At 39.9% G+C, this 21480-nt stretch overlaps 1 protein-coding gene across 1 annotated transcript in view; it reads left to right on the top strand.

Annotated features, from left to right (window-relative positions):
* Positions 1 to 21480, top strand: part of LOC140732397 (obscurin-like) — a 530964-nt gene that overhangs the window by 171977 nt on the left and 337507 nt on the right. Inside the window, exons 31-38 of the mRNA XM_073054987.1 lie at positions 2623 to 2889; positions 8337 to 8603; positions 9877 to 10143; positions 10879 to 11145; positions 12170 to 12436; positions 14718 to 14984; positions 15921 to 16187; positions 20121 to 20387. Coding sequence (XP_072911088.1) covers positions 2623 to 2889; positions 8337 to 8603; positions 9877 to 10143; positions 10879 to 11145; positions 12170 to 12436; positions 14718 to 14984; positions 15921 to 16187; positions 20121 to 20387 — 2136 coding nt within the window. The remainder of the gene's footprint in view (positions 1 to 2622; positions 2890 to 8336; positions 8604 to 9876; positions 10144 to 10878; positions 11146 to 12169; positions 12437 to 14717; positions 14985 to 15920; positions 16188 to 20120; positions 20388 to 21480) is intronic.

Raw genomic sequence — 21480 nt, 5'->3', positions numbered from 1 at the left:
AGCTTCCTACCCAACTCCCTGAATTGTCTCTTCAGGACCTCCTCCCTTTTTCTATTTATGTCATTGGTACCAACGTGTGCCAAGACTTCTGGCTGTTCTCCACTTTCCTTCAGAATACTTTACACCCGATCTGAGACATCCCATACCCTGGCACCTGGGAGGCAACACATCATGCTGGTATTTCTATTAGGCCGACAGAACCTCCTGTTTGTTCCCGTCACTATGGAATCCCTTTTGACTACCGCGTTCCTCATCTTCTTCTTTCCCTTCTTCACCACAGAACCAGGCTTAGTGCCAAAGACCCGAACGCCATGGTTATCTCCTGTCAGGTTACCTCCCTCAACAGCATCTAAAACGAGATAACGATTACTGAGGGGGTTGACCACAGGGGTGCTCTCTACTATCTGAGCTCTTCCTATCCCTTCCCTGACAGTCACCCACTTATCTAACTCCTGCAGCCTTTGGGTGACTAACTCCTTGTAGCTCCTATCTATCTCCTGCTCATTTTCCTTAATAAGCTGTAGGTCATCAAGCTGCAGCTCCAGATCCCTAACAAAATTGGAAGGGAAGATGGTTCAGCCATGATGAAATGGCAGAGCAAACTCAATGTGCCAAATTGCCTAATTCTCCTCCTGGCTCTTATGGTTTATGTATAGTGCACATTCGATTGAACATTTGAGAGACTGGCCATATGGATTTGATGTGGGAACTCGGTTTGTTGCTAAATTGCTGACTTGTCAACTGTTTGGGTTACAAATAGTTTACAGGAACTTAACCCTGCAATAATTTGGGGAGAACCTCTATATGTTAACAAGTATACATTCATATGTATATACTCTAGAAAGGGAATATTGATGCTAGGTAGATTTAGTTAAAATTATTGTTGTTTTGTTTTGAATATTCAGGTTTTTTTAACCAACAATGGAGTTTCAATGAATTGTATAAAGAAGTAATTTTTTTGAGTATTATTTTCGATTAGTAATAAAATAATGGTATAATGCAGGTGTTCCAACCTGGGGTCCATGGACCCCTCAGTTAATGGTAGGGTCCATGGCATAAAAATAGTTGGGAATCCCTGGTATAATGGAGTAGTATGGGAGTTTGAAGGCACACACTTAACATTTTAGGAACACCTTCTTCCCCTCCGCCATCAAATTTCTGAACAGACTACACACACACACACACACACACACACACACACACACACACACACACACACACACACACACACACACACACACACACACACACACACACACACACACACACACACACACACACACAGTGACAAAGTGATCTAAATGAATTACCAACATAAAACACAAAATAATTGATTCCATATGTATTCACCCCCTTCAAGTCAGTATTTAGTAAATGCACCTTTGGCAGCAGTTACAGCCTTGGGTCTGGAGTATGCAGTTTTCCCCTTTCTTCTTTACAAAGTTCCTCATGCTCTGTCAGATTTGACGGGGATCATGAGTGAACAGCCCTTTTCAAGTCCAGTCTCAAATTCTCAATTGGATTGAGGTCTGGACTCTGAGTTGGCCACTCCAGGACATTAACTTTATTGTTTTTAAGCTATTCCTGTGTAGCTTTGACTTTATGCTTGGGGTCGTTGTCTTGCTGGAAAACAAATCTTCTCCCAAGTCACAGTTGTCTTGTAGACTGCATTAGGTTTTCCTCCAGGATTCCCCTGTATTTAGCTGCATTCATTTTATCCTCTTCTTTCACAAGCCTTCCAAGGCCTGCTGCAGTGAAGCATCCCCACAGCATGATGCAATTGCCTTCATGCCTGACAGTAGGGATGATGAGTTTTCAATGATGTGCAGTGTTTGGCTTACGCTAAACATAGCATTTGTTCTGATGGCCTGAAAGCTCAGTTTTGGTTTCATCAGGCTATAGAACCTTCTTCCAGCTGACTTCAGAGTTTCCCACACATCTTCTGGCAAACTTTAGCCAAGATCTCATGTGAGTTTTTTTCAACAGCGGCTTTCTCTTTGTCACTCTCCCATAAAGCTGCGACTGTGAAGCACCCAGATTAGTTATATGCACAGTCTCATATCTGAACCACTGAAGCTTGTAACTCCTTTATAGTTGTCATAGGAATCGTGGTGGCCTCCCTCACTAGTCTCCTACTTGCACGCTCACTCAGTTTTTGAGAACGGCCTGCTCTGGGCAAATTTACATCTGTGCCATATTCTTTCCATTTCTCGATGATTGACTTAACTGTAGCAAGGGATATTAAGTGACTGGGAAATTTTCTTGTGTCCTTATCCTGACCTGTGCTTTTTAATAACCTTTTTGTGAAGTTTCTTGAAATGTTCATGGTGTAGTTTTTGACTCACCAGCAGCTGGACCTTCCAGATGCAGGTTTATTTTTACTGTAATCAACTGAAACACCTGACTGCACACAGATGATCGCCATTTAACTAATTACGTGACCTCTAAAACCAATTGGTTGCACCAGTGATGAATTGGTGTGTCATATTAAATATTTGTAATTCATAATATTTTATGTATTGGATTGTACTGCTGCTGCAATAAATTCCATGACATGTCAGTGATATTAAACTGGATTCTGGTTAATTTTAATTGAAATACCCTGTAATCTTAATTTGCCAGCAATTCCAGTGCTTTTCAAACGGGAGCTTCAGAACAAGGAAGTAGAAGAGGGCACCACCATCACTTTGCATTGTGAGTTAACAAAGTCAAATGCTTCTGTGGAGTGGAGAAAAGGAACTGTGGTGCTTCATTCCAGTAACAAGTATAAAATAAAGAAAAGTGGTCCTATAAATGAACTGTTAATCTGTGATCTGAAACCAGAAGATTCAGGAGACTATACCTGTGATTCCGGAGATCAGCAGAGCACAGCCTCTCTTAAAGTGAAAGGTATAGGCACACTATTCTTCAAACGTATGCATGTCTTTCATTTCTTTTCATCTACATTTTATTGATTTTTAAACCGCAATTTGATGTATCTGTACCTTTTTTAATAATTGGCTGAAAATCTCTGTAGGACATGCCATAAAATAAGCTTTGCATGGTCAGACATTGATATCAAAACCATTTTTACAAATTTGCTGTTTTTTATCTTTTGAATTCTTTATGTTTTTATTATCTCATCTTTGTTAATGCTAAATTCATGCTTTTGTTATTTTTATTATGATTTAAATTTAATATTTTGTATTTAGATCTTCATTTGAAAGAGTACTGAAATATTGTGTATTATAACTGCTTAGAAATTTTCATGTTGATTTGAATTTAATTGAAAATCTGAGCCTTTGCATTCAATGTAAATGAAGTAGGCTGGATGTAAGCTGTGTACCTGAAATTAGCATTGCACAATTGCTTATGCATAGAACAACTTAAATATCCTTTTCAGTATGAAAAGAGGGCATGTCCAATGGTGACGGTACTTTATAATGGATGCTGTTTTCTTGAGTCATTATCTTGTGAAGATGTCCTCAATGACAGGTAGGCTTGTACCCATGATTGAGCTGGCTGAGTCTACAACCTTCTGAAGCCACTTACATCCTGTTCATTGGCACCTCTATACCAGCCAGTGATGCAACCAGTCGGAATGGTCTTCATGGTACATTTGTAGAAATTTGCTAGAGTCTTTGATGACATGCCAAATCTCCTCAAACTCCTAATGAAGTATAGCCACTGGTCTGACTTCATCATGGTTGCATTAATCTGGTTGTCCCAGGATAGATCTTCTGAGATATTGTTGCCCAGTAACTTGAAACTGCTCACCCTTTCCACTACTGACCCCTCGATGAGAATCGGTGTGTGTTCTCTGATTGCCCCTTCCTGGTCTACAGTCAGTCCCTTGATCTTCATGATTTTGAGTATAAAGTTGTTGTTGTGACAAGACCAGATGGAATAAAGTATATTTTCGGTGCAGTGGCACTTAATGTGGTGATGTTGACCGCTCAGTTGTTTCTTTGTTCTCCTCTCTTGCTCTAGAAGATTGCTAGCTGAAATTTTGATGTCCATTAGAAGTATGGTAGTAAATGCTCAGATGAATGAATCTGCAGATAGAAGTAACTGCACCAATGTTTTAATTTTTGATGGCTTTCCATTTTAATCTGTAATAAATGAATACAAATGTATCCAAATTTAGATATCATAGCAGTACATGATTAATCTTGGCTATAACTGCACTAGAAGAATGAGAGGGGATCTTATAGAAACATAGAAAATTTTGAAAGGGATAGATAAGATAGAAGTAAGAAAGTTGTTTCCATTGGTAGGTGAGACAAGAACTAGGGGACATTGCCTCAAGATTCAGGGGAGAAGATTTAGGACGGAGATGAGGAGAAACTGTTTTTCCCAGAGAGTGGTGAATCTGTGGAATTCTCTGCCCAGGGAAGCAGTTGAGGCTTTTTCACTAAATATATTTAAGATACAGTTAGATAGGTTTTTACATAGTAAGGGAATTAAGGGTTGCGGAGAAAAGGCAGGTAGATGGAACTGAGTTTACAAGCAGATCAGCCATGATCTTATTGAATGGCAGGGCAGGCTCAATGGGCCAGATGGCCTACTCCTGCTCCTATTTCTTATGTTCTTATGCTGCAGTCTCCTATATGATACCTGGGTGACTACATCAACTGAGCCATTGGTAAGCCTTCTTGATGATGGCGCTTATTTGGTTGGACCGGATGGGCTTTTAATGATGTTCACTCCTAGAAAATTGCAGCTCTCAACTCTCTCAACTTCAATGCTTTGATGCAGACAGGACTATGTGCACTACCCCCCCCCCCCACCTTCCTGAAGTGAAGGATCATGTTTTGCTCAGATGCTATTATGTAGAGTAGGGGTCAACGGATGCAATCTTGTGGAACACCAGTGTTTAGAATAAGCATGTTGGTGCTGTTGTTGCCTGTCCTTACTAAATACAGTCTGTTGGTCATAAAGTCAAGAATCCAGTTGTTATAAGATTTAACTGGTTCTCTGGTACAAGAAGATGGACTCTTGACCTCATAATCTAGCTTGTTCTGATCTTGCACTTTATTTTTTTACATGCACTACACTTTCTCTGTAGCCGTTCTACCTCAATGCACTGTGTAATGAATTGATCTGTGGAAATGGTATGGAAGACAAGTTTTTAAATTGTATTTCAGTACATATGACAATAATAAACCAATTGCATTTTCCATACCCTTGTCAACACACTCTAGTCAAACCTTTCTGAAAAGTTCATTCAAAATGGTCAGACATCGTCTTCCCTCAACAAAGCCATTGAATAATCCCTAGCTCTCCAAATGTAGATTTAGAATGTAGTTCCCTCAGAATTTTTTCCAATAGCTTCTCTACCACCAACATGTAATTACTTGACGTATCCCTACTTGTGGAATTAATGTATCCATTGATGTCCTCTAGTCATTTGCCCAGCAGTCTCCTTCCTTATCTCTCAAAGCTACCTGGAAAACATCCCATCAGGCCATTGGACTTGAAACAAAGCCTAGGATACAGGTTTTCAGATTTCTTCCCCAAAATCTATCCATCTCTACCTCTTCTTTCCACAGATAAATTGCTACTTAAAATCTACTGCTTCATTCAGCTGTGCAAATATTTCTTAGAATCAATTTTATTTAATAACACATGTGCTGTCTCTTCTGTAATATCTTATGATGCAATTGTAACTCAGATTGTTGTGAAGAATTGATGTTTATGAAGAGAGAGCTATGATTGGTTTTGGTGATGAGATACCTATTACATCATAAATAATTGACACTAATACGTAACATGTCATCTTTGTTGTTTAACAACACTTTTGATTGTTGCCATTACCATATTCTTTAATCAGCCTGAATGATGAAGGCAAGCTTGCTAAGTGCCTCTTTCACCACTCTGTCTACCTATAATGCTGAATGCTGCTTTCAACAAACTCTGCACTTTTACTCCAAGATCCCACTGTTCTGTTAGACTCCCGATTTGTTCTACCATTTATAGTGTGATATCACTTAACAAGCTGCACCATCTCACACTTATCTGTTTTGAAATCAATTTGCTGCTCTTCAGCCTACTACCCTAACTGACCAAAATCACACTGTGTTACGTACCCCGTAACTGGGTCACTTACCAGCAAAGATAGAGAGGTCCGTTGAAGTCTGATGGTACTATTTTTAAAAGTCTTTATTTATAAAGGGGCACAAAAATAAGGTTAATACAACATTCAGATAATATACATCGTCAATACTCAATCTAAAGCGCGGGTATAGTAATAATCATCAATAAGAAATAGCTCTATCGTTTGTCTAGGGGTAATATATTGTCCATTGGAAATATAAGAGTCACTCAGTTCCTGCAGGCTCCTGGCTTTTGGGGGACCGCTGGGTTTTCACTTGTTAGAGAGAGAGAGATTTGTGAGAAAAAGAAACTTGCCCGGGTCTTTTGATGATGCCAATCCGTTGAGTCGGGGGAGTTGGTTCCCCATTGTTAGTTCAAGAAAATCGTTTCTGTGATATCAGCCACCGGCTCCCAGGCAATGGGAACCGAACGCACGTGGCTTTCTTCAAATGGCTGCCCGCTATTACGGGATCGCTAGCGTCTCTTCTGGTGCGTCTCTACAGCCCCTCTTTTATCTGGACTCGCAGGGTAGCAGATGTCAATCAGGTTGGGATGATGCAATTTCTCCCCGTCACCCAGCCCACGCTGCCCTGAGGGCTTGCACGTAGTATAGGATCGCAATCCACAAAGGTGTCTCCAAGAGACAATGGCCGTTATCCGTGGCTTTGTCTTGCTGAGGGGCCAGGACATATTCCAAAACCTTGAGGATTCTCTCTCATTTCCTGGGTCCAAGACCCGAATTAATAGCGATCTTGCAATTCTCAAGAAGGAGGGGGCTGCGATCATAACAACTGTAATTCACAATAATCTTCTTCATTGCCAACCACACAAATCATTGATATACATAATGAATAACAAAGGTCACAAAACTAGCCCCTGCAACACACCACTGGTTACCCGTCTCCATTCCAAGAAACAAAGCTTCAACCAACACCCTTTGCTTTTTACCTCTGAACCAATTTTGAGTCTACCTAAATAGCTCTCCCTAGATTCCTTGGAACTTAACCTAGCAGAGCATCCTGCCACGTGGAGCCTGGCCAAAGGTCTTGCTAAAGTCCAAATAGGCAACATCCACTGCCTTATCTTTATTTATCCTTTTAGTACCTCTTCAAAAAACCCTTTTTAGGAAAAAAATAAATTACTTCCCATGCCCAAGGTCATGTTGACTCCTCCTAATCAGCCTCTACCTATTGAAATGTTTGTGATCCTGTCCCGTAGAATTCCCTCCAGTAACTTCCCTACCACTGATGTCAGGTTGACCAGTGTGTTGTTCCCTGGCTTGTTCTTCCTACCCTAAACAATGGAATTTTATCTGTCATCTTCCAGTCTTTGGGAAAATCATTAGACAAGGACCTCTGTAATTTTCTCTATAGCCTCCCATAAAATCTGAAGTTGCACACGACCAGACCCTGGGGATTTATCAAACTTAATGTAAGGCTTCAAATACTTCCTCCCTGGTAATATAAATGTTCTCCAACTTGGTCCCCTCATATTTTGAGCAACCATGATTTTCTCCTTGGTATACATGTTAAAAATCCCATCCAGCGTCTATGTCTCAAGACGTAAGCAATCTTGCTGGTCTCAAAGGGGATCTACTCTCTCCCTCACCTCTCCTTTACTCTTAATATAGCTGTAGATTCCAATGATATTTACTTTAACTTCCCTGCAAAATCCATCTCATACTCTTTATTCTCCTGAGTTTCCTCTGAGGTGAATTCTTAATCTTTTTATAGTGATCTAAGGATTTACTCCTCTCCAACCTCCTAAATCCAGTGCATGCTTCCTTCTTACCAGCCAGAGGAACAGGCTCCACCTAGACTCTTGATAACACACTCTCAAAAGCCTCCTATTTGCCGTTTGCTCCTTTCCTTTCAAACAGGCTTTCCTGATCAACCTCTGCTAGATCCTACCTAATTTCCCCAAAAGCACCAATTTAGGACTGTAACCTGTAGATCAGTACAATGACAGGATTAATCCAATGTAAAGGATTGAATTGTTTTTTAAAAAAGAGTTCTTTACTCTTTGGTTGCAAAGGGAAGTGAACATACTTTAGAATGACTTTAATATATCAGGCCAAATACGTTCAAGCGAATCTTATAGAATTAATGTCCTGCCAGTTATGAATGCAATTATGCATGAAATATGTTGTTATTCATGTGTATAGCTCCTGAAAGTTTTATGGTGTGTTTTGATAATAGTAAAATAGAATTGGGAATTTCTTTGGAGACATAAAAAAAATGTAAATCAATTTACTGTTTTAGCACTTCCGGTGATTTTCAAGACAAAGCTTCAGAATAAGGAGCATAAAGAGGGGAATATTGCTACATTTCAGTGTGAGCTGACAAAACCAGATGCTCCTGTAAAGTGGAAGAAAGGATCTGTCCTTCTTGATTCCAGTGGAAAGTACGAAATGAAACAAAAAGGTTCCAGGGTTGAGCTAATCATTCATGACTTGAAACTTGAAGATGCAGGAGAATATAGTTGTGACTCAGGGGATGAACAGACAACAGCCTCCTTAAAAGTAAAAGGTGAGCCACCATCATTTATTGTAGTCATAGTGAGATACAGCACTGAATCACTGAGTTTGCACCATCAACCATTCACTTACATGAATCCTGCATTAGTCCCATCATTATTCTCCCCACATTTCTACACACCATAATTTTTGAATTTTCATCAGTCTTGTTATACCAATTGTCCAACTATCGTCTTTGCAGAACTATATTTTACTTTTGGAAAATTTTCCCTCAAGTTGCCACTCAGACAGCCTTGCATTTCTTTGAGGGTAAAATCTTCTATGAACATGAGGCAAGGTTTAAAAATGAAATTTTTGGAAGTATTTGCTTGAAAATATTTTTGTTATATTTAACAGTAGTAATTTGGTGCAGATGGCTTATTACATAAATTGAACGTTTTTAGTGATTGTTTCCACAAACAACCTACTTTAGTATCAGTAATCCTGATTTGTTGGTGTAATTTCACAGTGAATTTGTGTAGTAGTAGGCTTCAAGCATTGCAACAAGTTTGCTGTGATGTAGCCCAAATACCCTCCAACAAATCTTGTCAAGCAGCTTTACAAGATGTGTTGAAGGATATTTGGGCTACATATTTTCAGCAGTCAGAGGGGATGATCTACATAAACACTTTCTGCATTCTGTCGAAAGTTGTTCTTTTAAATGCCCTTTAAAAATTATATACAGTATCTAGTTGTCCATTTGATGTTCATGTTTTAATAAAGCTCAGAATAAAAGCAAAACTGTACGGCATATCACATTATTTTTAGGTAATTATCTAAAATCTGTGACCTCAATTTACTGTTGATCATATTTTTCACCAGGTATCCATGTTAAGGTAAAGCGTCACTAGATGTCCATGTTTAGTTCAAATCATTGCTCACCAATAATTAGTGACAAAAATCACTGCTTTTTGAACACAGATATATAAGTTACGCTATTTAAAAACTGTTTGCTCTAAGAACACTGTAATGTCTAATGGCCACATAACTGACGCTAGTTAGAAAATGTTTGGCAACAGTCACCTGTCTGAATTAAGCAGCATATTGTCCTAAATAAACAAAGAAAATCCCAGCTATTTTCTTAACTATTGTTCTTTAAGAGTTGTCCCAAATAAGCAGCTACCCCAATTAACCAGCGGCCGAATTATATACTGTGTATAAATACTATGTTTATAAAATATATAATGTCAGATTGTTCTAATTTAAAAACTATGAAATTCATGACTCTTTCATTTATATTAATTTAATCTTGAGTTAATTTTTATCAACATTTTTGGTACTCTTAGCCCTGCCTGTGCATTTTAAAAAGTCTCTTAAGAATGTGGAAGCTAAAGAGGAAAGTACTGCCAAACTTTGTTGTGAGCTTACCAAGCCAGATCATCCAGTGAAATGGAGGAAAGAATCTACTTTGCTTCATCCAAGTGACAAATATGAAATGATGCAAATGGGTTCCACTGTTGAATTGCATATTCATAATCTAAAAGTTGAAGACTCTGGAGAATATACCTGTGATTCTGGTGACCAAAGGACAAAGAGTTGCTTAAAAGTAATTGGTAGGTGAATTGACATTACTCATTAGGTTGTATTATATTCAAGAAGACAGTTATATGTTATGTTTAGCGATTATAGAGCATTTTCCTACAGCAAAGGAAGCTGAGAGGTAACATAATTCAGATTAAGACCATAAGATATAGGAGCAGAATTAGGTCATTTGGCCCATCAGGTCTGTTCTGCCATTTCATCATGGCTGTGATCCAGTTTTCTTCTCAGCCCCAGTCTCCTGCCTTCTCCCTGTATCCTTCATGCCCTGATCAATCATACCTTAAACATACGTAAAGACTTGGCCTCCACAGATGACAAACAAATGAAACCAGTATAGCTCCTTATGGTAACTTGCTGGCCACATGCCTCCGATCTGAAAAACAAGACTCCACTACCACCCTCTGACTCCTTCCACCAGCTAATTTTGTATCTGCTTGGCTCAGTCTCCATGGACCAACCAACCAAATGGGACCTTGTCAAAGGTCTTGCTTTATCTCATGAATTAGCTACTGGCCGCTTGTGCCTGTGATGCATATATAGTCAGTATGTTCAGAAGGATGGTACTGAATATGTATGGTGAAATCACTAAAACTGATGGTGCTTTCAGATGGAGAAAGGGACCTTCTTTCCCATTGTATCTGCAAGTCTTATCTGAACTGCTGAGCATTTTATTTTTGTTTTTGAATTATGGTTATTATTATTTTGAGATTAAACTAAAAACCAACCCAAACTACCTTCTCTCATAGCCTTGCCTGTACTTTTCAAGAAAGAGCTTTGCAGTCAGGAAGTTGAGGAAAACTGCACTGCTACTCTGTACTGTGAAGTCACCAAACCAGATGCCCCCATCAAATGGAAAAGAGGATCCAGGCTGCTTCGTGCAAGTGACAAATTTGAAATGAATCAGAAAGGCCCTTGCATTGAGTTGCTTATTCACAAGGTTGAACTTGAAGATGCTGGAGAATATACCTGTGATTCCGGAGATCAACAGACCACTGCCTCCTTAAAAGTTAAGGGTAAGATGACACCATTAGATTTTGTAAGTCAAGTGGAAATATATATATAGGTAACTTGCTCTTCTGTTTGTATCAAGACCGGTCATTTGTATATGCTGTTCCTCCCTCCCCACACCCACACCTTTATTTTTAATGTATCTCTTCTGGTCTGGTCAGAACATCCCAATAGGCTAGAATATAGAACATCACCCTTATTTCTAAATGTAGCAACACAATGCACAGGCAAAGGAACTGTACTGTCTATTCAGTGGCTGTACATGATTTCACCCTATTACTGACAGTCTCTTTGCTCCTCTCATTCCCCTCACTTTGAACTTCTGTCATTTAGACTAGCGTAATTTTTCTCATTCTTGTTTCTGATGAACGATCTTTGAAACTGAGGCATTAACTTGTTTTCCTTTCCATAGATGTTGTATGATTTATTATTTCTACTCTTGTTTCAGCTTCCAGTATCTGATGTTTTACTTAGTCCATCCAGACAGCTTATAGAAATATATAGCACAGAAACGGGCCCTTTTGGTCCACTTCATCCTTGCCGACTGATGCCATATAGATTTCATCAACACTTTTCCCATTTATCTGTATTAAGCCCTTATCCCTTATCTATGGCTTCCTTATCAAACTACCTGGCCAAGTACCTTTTGAAATCAACAAACTTCTCCCTGCTGTTCAATCAAGTGTTTTAAAACACAAAAGCTAAAAATGTTCTACTTAACCCTAATCAATTTTAAAATGTACCTGGAATAGCAATTGAAGAGACATAATTTACAAGGCTCTTTTAAGTGGAAACTGCAGAGTGCAGTAACCTAAATAGCTCTGTCTGGCTGATGTGTCTGAGATGTAAGTAAACAAGATAAATTTGTGAGGTCTTTCTTCAGGCTAAACAGCAATGCTACCAAAAACTGAAAATAGATAATCAGACATTGATTTTCTTAGTGAACTTGTTTGAAACTCAAAAATTTGAAGCTTCAGTTTAAAACATAAAATGGGATATATCATCATGTGTAACTCACTGCCTTTTTAGCTCTACCTGTACTTTTCAAAGAAGAGCTTCAAAATAAGGAAGCTGAAGAGGACAGTACTGCCATTCTGTACTGTGAGATCACAAAACCAGGTGCCCCTGTGGAATGGAGGAAAGGATCTAGGGCACTTCAGCCAAGTAACAAATATGAAATGAGGCAAAAGGGTTTCTGTATCGAGTTAATTATTAATAGCCTAAAAGTTGAAGATGCTGGAGAATATACCTGTGATACAGGGGATCAGCAGACAGTGAGCTTGCTAAAAGTGAAGGGTAAGATGGTAACTTTATCATTAATGACTAACATTGTTCATCTTTTCATATGACTTACTTATTTCCTTATTTGTGAATCTGTACCCCTTGAACCCTCTTCCGCAACATTCCCCAGAATACTGTCATTTACTGTGTAAGTCTTCCATTCCCAAAAGCGCATCACTTTGCACTTGTCTGTATGAAATTCCATTTGTCATTCCTTTGTCTACTTTCTCAGTTGATTTAGATCCTGCTGCAATCTTAGAGAAACTTCTTTACTGCCCATCCACACCATCCACAAATTTAGTAATCATGCCATCTACATTCTCATCTAAATCACGGGGTCATATAACATGGAAACAGGCCCATCATCACAATTGGTTCTTGCCATCAGAGATTCCCATTTAAAACTAGACTCCTTTGCCTGCTTTTGGTCCATATTATTCTAAACGTTTCCTCTTCATTACCTGTCCAAGTAACTTTAATATACATTCAGTGGCCACTTTATTTCAGTGGTCCCCAACCACCGGGCTGCAAAGCATGTGCCACCGGGCCGTGAGGAAACAATATGATTTAACGATATGAGTCAGCTGCACCTTTCCTCATTCCCTGTCACGCCCATTGTTGAACTTGAACGCACGTGAGGTCATCACTCGCCTAAACGCAGTGATACCCTAGTGCCAGGGATCACTGGTTGGCTTCGGGTAACCAGCCGCCTCATACGGCTGGCGAGCAGTGCTGTTACTACTGGCCTGGAGCACGGACAGATGAGCGCTGCCTCTGAACCTGTTTAGCACACCGAATGTTTATGGGGAACCCAGTTCTAAAATATTGGCAGACGACCTAATTCGAGCTCAGGGTTTCATAAGTAGCAGAGCAGCTACCTCGCTGCGATCTACTGAAAGTCATCCCTCCAGCCAAACTTCTGTCGGCCGATAGATCCTACCTAACTACAAGGGGGGCAGGTCACATCCTGTTGCACTCCTTGCTCATTCGGTCGATCGCTCTTGTGGACTGCGACCTCCGCGGCCCTTACCTTGTCCTCTCACCCCACCCACGACCAGCCTCACCTGGCCAAGGCATCTGGCAGTGGGCAGGCCCAGAGGCTGTCTAATGAGGCAATGAAGCCCTCAAAACTGCTTCAGCACCTTAAGTCCAAGCACCCAGCACTTAAAGACAAACCCGTTGAGTTTTTTGAGCAGAAAAAATGTGAGCAAGTGGGACAGAAGCAAGTGCTGAAAACCTCGAAAACTAAATTGCAGAATAGACTGGACATAAGGAACCCCCTTCGAGTATCGCTGTCTTCCATCACCCCTCGAAGGGACAGTCTTGTTGCAGGGAAACAAGCCCAGGGCTCCCACTGATTCAGCGATATTGGTGTCTTGCAATAATTTTATACCAATACACCAACAAGGAAAATATGTGCTTGTTTGCATATTTGCTTTAACATCCAAATGTTACTTAAAATGTTATGATGCTATTGACTTATAAGTGACTTACAATTGACTTATCACTATAATCATACGAGGAAAATATGCGCTGTATGTTTAATATTAAATTTGTCAGATAAACCCTTATAGAAACGAAATTGAGTGTATTAGCCACTTATAAGTGACTCTTAGTTGACTTATCACCTATATTCTACTCATGATTAACAATCCGCCCCCACCCCCTTCGGCCGGTCCGCAAGAATATTGTCAATATTAAACCAGTCTGCAGTGCAAAAAAGGTTGGTGTCCCCTGCTTTATTTGATACCTAATATGTGATCTTTTGATGTTGTAGCCCTTCTAATGTGTTGTGTGTTCAGAGATGCTCTTCTGCACACTGCTGTTGTAATACGTAGTTTCAGGTATTTGAATTACTGTTGCCTTCCTGTCAGTTTGAACCAGTCTAGCCTTTCTCCTCTGCCATTAACAAGGCATTTTCCCTCACAGAACTGTGCTACTGTTTTTTTTGTTTTGTTTTTCACACCATTCTCTGTAAACTCTGGACTCCACTGTGCTTGAAAATCCCAGGAGATCAGCAGCTTCTGAGATATTCAAAGCGCCTTGTCTGCAGTGAAAGTCATTTAGATGTTTCCACATTCTCATGTTTGGGCTGAACAACAACTGAACCTCTTGACCATGTCTGCATGCTTTCATGATTTGAATTCCTGCCGAATGATTGACTGATTAGATATTTGCATTAACGAGCACGTGTACAAGTGTACCTAATAAAGTGGCCACTCAGATTATATAACAAACAATATCTTGAATCATAATTGAAGTACATCACCATGAACTTACTGATTGTCTCTCTTAGCCCTTCCTGTGCGTTTCAAAAAAGAGCTTCAGAATAAGGAAGCTGAAGAGGACAGTACTGTCACTCTGCGATGTGAAATCTCAAAACCAGAGGCTCCAGTGGAATGGAGAAAGGGAACTGTGGTGCTGCATCCAAGTGAGAAGTATGAAATGAAACAAAAGGGTTCCTGTGTGGAGTTGATCATTCATAGCCTAAAAGTTGAAGATGCTGGAGAGTATACTTGTGATTCAGGGGATCAGAAAACATCAGGCTTTCTAAAAGTGAAAGGTATTAAAGCAAGCATCTTTAATGACAAATTTATTTTCAGTCATTTTCAAAGATATCATTCAGCACCTTATTGATAATTATTAACCATATCTATTTCCTTCAATATAGCTGTTTTATTAGCAATGTTATAACATTCCTTTTGCCATATCAAATTTGCATGGAAGGAAATTTTGGGAGATCAAACAATGCACAATACTTCTTAATCAACATTTTGCTTTTATTTTGCAGATTAGATTGAAATATACTTGAAGATAATTTGATAATTATTGTGCATGTAGTATTCTCATGTAGGTGTAGAACTTGTGAACTAAACACCGAGTTAAACCGTAGTCAATGAAGGCAGGATCGCAGTAAGATTAACCGTACTGTTCACTCTTCCACTTTAACGTATGGTGAAAACTGATGATAAAACAATACAAAATATATACAGTATCTGTTTCCTTCTTGGCATCATATTTACATCATAAATACTTGTAAAAGTAAAACTACAACAAACTATATTACGTTAAAGTCTCATTAAAGTACAACATACAGTCAGAATCTACCTACGCCATCAAAAGCTTTAAATACACTTCAACACAAACTTCCAGCAACGCTTTCAATAGCACGAGAAAATAAACTTTATCAGCCGTTTATTAGATTATTTACTGTTTACAACTCTTTATAGTAATTTTTGTGATATTTAGAAACTTCATTTCAATATTTTTGAAAGCATCTTCACTTTAAGGAATTCTTTTACATATGCCTAAGTCCTTTGCACAGTATTGTATATACAGTATTTTATATTGAATTATTAATGCAGTAGTTACCCGGAAATGTAATATCTGCTGCGACGTACTTAATGCAATCAAAAGAAACAATAGTAACAATCAGCGATATTATTCTTGAATCATAACTGAAGTACATCACCATAAACTTATTCATTGCATCTCTTAGCCCTTCCTGTGCGTTTCAAAAAAGAGCTTCAGAATAAGGAAGCTGAAGAGGACAGTACTGTCACTCTGCGATGTGAAATCTCAAAACCGGATGCCCCAGTGGAATGGAGAAAGGGATCAGTGGTGCTTCATCCAAGTGAGAAGTATGAAATGAAACAAAAGGGTTCCTGCGTGGAGTTGATCATTCATAGCCTAAAAGTTGAAGATGCTGGAGAGTATACCTGCGATTCAAGGGATCAGAAAACATCAGGCTTTCTAAAAGTGAAGGGTATGGCAGTAACCATCTTTAATAACTAATTTATTCAGTTGTCTCAAAAGCTTTCATTCAGTACCTTATTGATAATTGTTAGTAGTCCTCTTTTCCTTCAGTGTGACCTTAGTATTATCAATATGAAATACTACTTTTGCTTTATCAAATTTGCAATGCAGCATATTTTGAAATAAGGATTGTAAGATAATATCTAGTCAAACTTTTCTTCTTTTTACATATAAGATTAAAATATATTTGGTTATAATTTAGTAATTAGATATTCTGCACTATATTAAAACACATTTAAAACACAAGAGCAAAACTTAATCTAGCGATTGAAAGATTTTTTGTGTTACTGACCTGGCAAGTTACCCACACTATTAAATATTACGCCAAGAAATAGTCAACATGCTTTAATAATGTCGTATAATCACAGCATACAGCACAGAAAATTAGGTCCTTCGACCAACTTGTCAATGTCAACTAAGGTAGCTTACTGAGCTACTTGCATTTGCTATTGCCCTCTTGACCTTATAAACGTCCAAAAGTCTTGTAAACATTGCAATTGTACACCACTTCAATTTCCTGAAGCAGCTTATTCCATATGAAGTGATCTTTTACTGGGCATCCCTTGAAATGCGTCTCGTTAGCCCCTCGCTGACAGCCACTGGATTCCGTGGTGAGAATCACAACTTTCTCTAGCTTCGTATGTCTACGGTGTGTATGACTTTGGTCCTGCCCAATCTGTGAGGTTGGGATGTCTCACCCACCCAAACCCTGGTTTGTGTGAATGCTGTGTGATTTACTGCCCCCAGACAATTGCCCATTGGAAGAAATGACAGATCGAACACTGCATACAATGAATGAGAAGTATATTTGAGAATTCAAAGGCAACACGAGTGAATCTGCAGATGCTGGAAATAAATAAATAACACACAATGCTGGCAGAACTCAGCAGGTCAGACAGCATCTATGGGAGGAGGTAATAATGACGTTTCGGGCCGAAACCCTTCATCAGGAGTGAAGTAACATGGGATGGTCGAGGAGGGATAAGAAGTGGGGGGAGGGATAAAGTAGAGAGCTGGGAAGTGATAGGCTGGAGGGAAATGGGCTAGGGGGAAGGTGGAGAATTATGGGAAATAAAAGAGAAGGAAAGGTAGGGCTGGGGGGGAGAGATTATAGTGAGGGGGAAAAGAGAAAGAAAGAGAACTAGACTAAAATAATAGATAGGGATGTGGGTAAGGGTGGGGGGGGGGGGGGCAGGGGTATCAACGGAGGTCAGTGAGTTGGATGTTCATGCCGGCAGGAAGGAGGCTACCTAGGCGGGAGATAAGGTATTGCTCCATCGACCTGCGTGTGGCCTCATCTTCTTCCCCTCATCACCTGTGCTACACCTGCCCCCACACTTCTTCCCTCACCGCCTGTGCTACACCTGCCCCCACACTTCTTCCCTCACCACCACCACAGGCCCCAGATAGTCCTTTCAGGTGAGGCACCACTTCACCTGCGAGTCAACTGGGGCGATATACTGTATCCGGTGCTCCCGATGTGGCCATTTATACATTGGGGAGACCCACCGCAGACTGGGAGACCGTTTCGCCAAACACCGGCGCTCGGTCCTCCAGCAGTGGCGGGATCTCCCTGTGGCCACACACTTCAATTCCACAGACCACTCCCACTCCGACATGTCTGTCCATGGCCTCCTCTACCGTTAAGATGAGGCCACACGCAGGTCAATGGAGCAATACCTTATCTCCCGCCTAGGTAGCCTCCTTCCTGCCGGCATGAACATCCAACTCACTGACCTCCGTTGATATCCCTGCCCCCCACCCTTACCCCCATCCCTATTTTAGTCTGGTTCTCTTTCACTCTCTTTTCCCCCCTCACTATAATCTCTCCCCCCCCCCAGCCTTACCTTTCTCTCTCTTTTATTTCCCATAATTCTCCACCTTCCCCATAGCCTATTTCCCTTCAGCCTATCACTTCCCAGCTCTCTACTTTATCCCTCCCCCAACTTCTTATCCCCCCTCGACCATCCCATGTTACTTCACTCCTGATGAAGGGTTTCGGCCCGAAACGTCGTTATTACCTCCTCCCATAGATGCTGTCTGGCCTGCTGAGTTCTGCCAGCATTTTGTATATATTAGAGAATGTTGACTTGAGCAGACTGTTAATAAAGGAAAGAAACTAAAAAACATAAAGGCCCATTATACTTAAACAGTCACATATTCATGCTGGAGCTCAAATCTTGAACTTGTATGTAACTCAAGCACTGGACCCTTGGTCTGCGTGAAAGCACAGATCACCTTCCGAAGGTTACTCGAAATCTTGAAAGGGAGTATTGGTCCTTCCTCCTTGAAACCATTCAACTCCACAAAGCACCGTGGGCAACAGGGACAGCATCCACCATCAATTTCCTTCCTGTCCTCTCCCAGCTCCCACCACCAAAGGCTTGTCCACCTCGCATTCCCTGGAACTCAATCCCAACTCTACCATTCTGAGTGGCTGACACCACATTCCTGAGTTGAGAAACAAAGCCTCTTATCTCGGCTCAAACCCAAACAAGCTGAAAGCAGAACAGACTGTTCTTACAGAAATGCTAAAATGAAATACCTACAGCATAGCAGTAAAAATCTTACCAAGGTGTTACACATATATCCACTATTTTTTGTGTGGAAAAATTTGCTCAACTCACCTTTAAATCTTAAAACTCTTGCCTTAAACATATGCCCTTTGGTTTTCGACTTTCTTCCCCGTGAAAAAGACTGTGACCATTCTCCTTCTGCCCCTCATGATTTTATACATCTCTGTCCATGAGTTTCTGTTGTTCTAGCGGTCATAGTTGCATCTGATCTAGTCTCTCCTTATAACTCTGGCACACCAGTCTTAACATCCTTATGAACCTTTTCTGCATGGTCTCCAACTGAATCACATTCTATCTTGCTGACTAGATCAGTGGACAATATGCCAGATAGAGATGCACCAACATCTTGTACTCAGTGCACCATTCATGTCGACAAGCATGCCCAATACCGCCTTCACTGACTTGGCTATCTGTGTCGCTACTTTTAGTAAATAATACTTTGGCCCTCAGACCTTTCTGTTCTACAGAACTTCATAGAACCATGTCATTTACTGTGTAAGTCCTGCCCTGGTGTAACTTGTCAAAATATGTCACTTGACAACTGTCTGAGTTCAATGAGATTGAAAGAATGCTGAAAACAATTGGAAGGATGTTGCTAGGACTTGAGGACCTGAGTTAAAAGGAACGGTTGTATAGGTTAGGACTTTATCAAATCTCCCCTCATGCTCCTTTGCTCCAGGGAATAGAGGTGTACAAAATTGAGAGCTGTAGATATGGTGAATGCAAGCAGACATTTTGCACTGAGGTTGGCTGAGACTAGAACTCGAGGTCATGGGTTAAGAATGAAAGATGAAATGTTTAAAGGGAGTATGATGAGGAACTACTTCACTCAGAGGATAATGAGTGTGTAGAATGGGTTGTCAGAGGAAGTAGTGTTTATTGATCTGATTTCAATATTTAAGTATAGTTTGGATAAATACTTGGGCAGGTGGGGTCTGCAGGTCTATGGTCCAGAGACGAGTCGATGGGACTAGGCAGAGTAACAGTCTGGCATTGACGAGATGGGCAAAAAAAGGTCTGTTTCTGTGCTGTAGTGCTCCATGACTATGAATTCTAGCTGTCATTCCTTTGCCTAGGTTCGGATTTGTTGTAGATCCTGTTGTGTCCTCGGACAATCTTCTTTACTGTCACCAACACCAACTTTGTGAACATCTACTGACTTACTATTCAAACTACCTACATTCACTCCTAAATTAATAAATTATATGAGAGATGACGGGATATAATATTCTGTATTTGATCAGCAATATCAGTCTTGAATCATAACTGAAGTACATCACCATGAACTTACTCATTGTCTCTCTTAGCCCTTCCTGTGCGTTTCAAAAAAGAGCTTCAGAATAAGGAAGCTGAAGAGGACAGTACTGTCACTCTGCGATGTGAAATCTCAAAACCGGATGCTGCAGTGGAATGGAGTAAGGTATCTGTGGTGCTGCATCCAAGTGAGAAGTATGAAATGAAACAAAAGGGTTCCTGCGTGGAGTTGATCATTCATAGCCTAAAAGTTGAAGATGCTGGAGAGTATACCTGCGATTCAAAGGATCAGAAAACATCTGGCTTTCTAAAAGTGAAGGGTATGGCAGTAACTATCTTTAATGACGAATTTATACGGTCATCTCAAAAGATTTCATTCAGTACCTTATTGATAATTGTTAGTAGTCCTGTTTTCCTTCAATGTAACCTTAGTTTAGCAATTTGAATTATTACTTTTGACTTATCAGATTTGCAATGTAGCAAATTTTGAAAATCTGAATTGTAAGATAATTTCTAGTCAAACTTTTCTTCTGTTTTACAAACGGTACATATGAGGATAAAATATATTCAGTTATAATTTGGTAATTAGATATTCTGCTCCAGAATAAAACTTTACACTATTAAAATACTAGAGCAAAATTTAATCCGGCACTGTAAAGATTTTTTCTGTTACTGACCTGGCAAGTTCTCCACACTATTAAATATTACACCAAGTAATATTCAACTCATTTTAATAATGTCATAGGGTCATCGCATACAGCACAGAATGCTAAGACCTTTGACCAACTTGTCAATGTCAACCAAAGTACTTTCCTCAGTTAGTTCTATTTACTATCACCCTCTTGACCTTATGAACGTACAAATGTCTTGTAATCTCTGTAATTGTAACCCATCTCTATTATTTCCTGAAGCAGCTATTCCATATATCCATGGCCCGCTGCGTGGAAAAACATGTTTCTCAACTTGCCTTTAAATCTTAAATCTCTTGTCTTAAATTTGTGCCCTCTATTTTTCAACTTTCCTTTCATGTGGAAAAAGACCGTGACCATTCTCCTATCTATGCCCTTCATGATTTTATAAATCTCTATCCATGAGCTTCTCTTGTTCCAGTGATCATAATTCCATCTGATCTGGTCTCTCCTCATAAGTCTGCCACACCAATCTTAATAGCATCCTTGTGAACCTTTTCTGCATGGTACCCACCTTAGTCACGTTCTTCCATTGTGACTGGAGCAGTGGACAATATGCCAGATAGAGACTCACCAACATATTGTACTCAGTGCACCATTCATGTTGGCAAGCATGCCCAATACTGCCTTCACTGACTTGGCTATCTGTCGCTACTTTTAGTAAATAATACTTTGGCCCTTGGACCTTTCTGTTCTACAGAACTTCATAGAACCATGTCATTTA

Source organism: Hemitrygon akajei, chromosome 8 (assembly GCF_048418815.1).
Source record: "Hemitrygon akajei chromosome 8, sHemAka1.3, whole genome shotgun sequence".
NCBI classification, from domain to species: domain Eukaryota; kingdom Metazoa; phylum Chordata; class Chondrichthyes; order Myliobatiformes; family Dasyatidae; genus Hemitrygon; species Hemitrygon akajei.
This window is presented reverse-complemented; position numbering and strand designations above follow the sequence as displayed.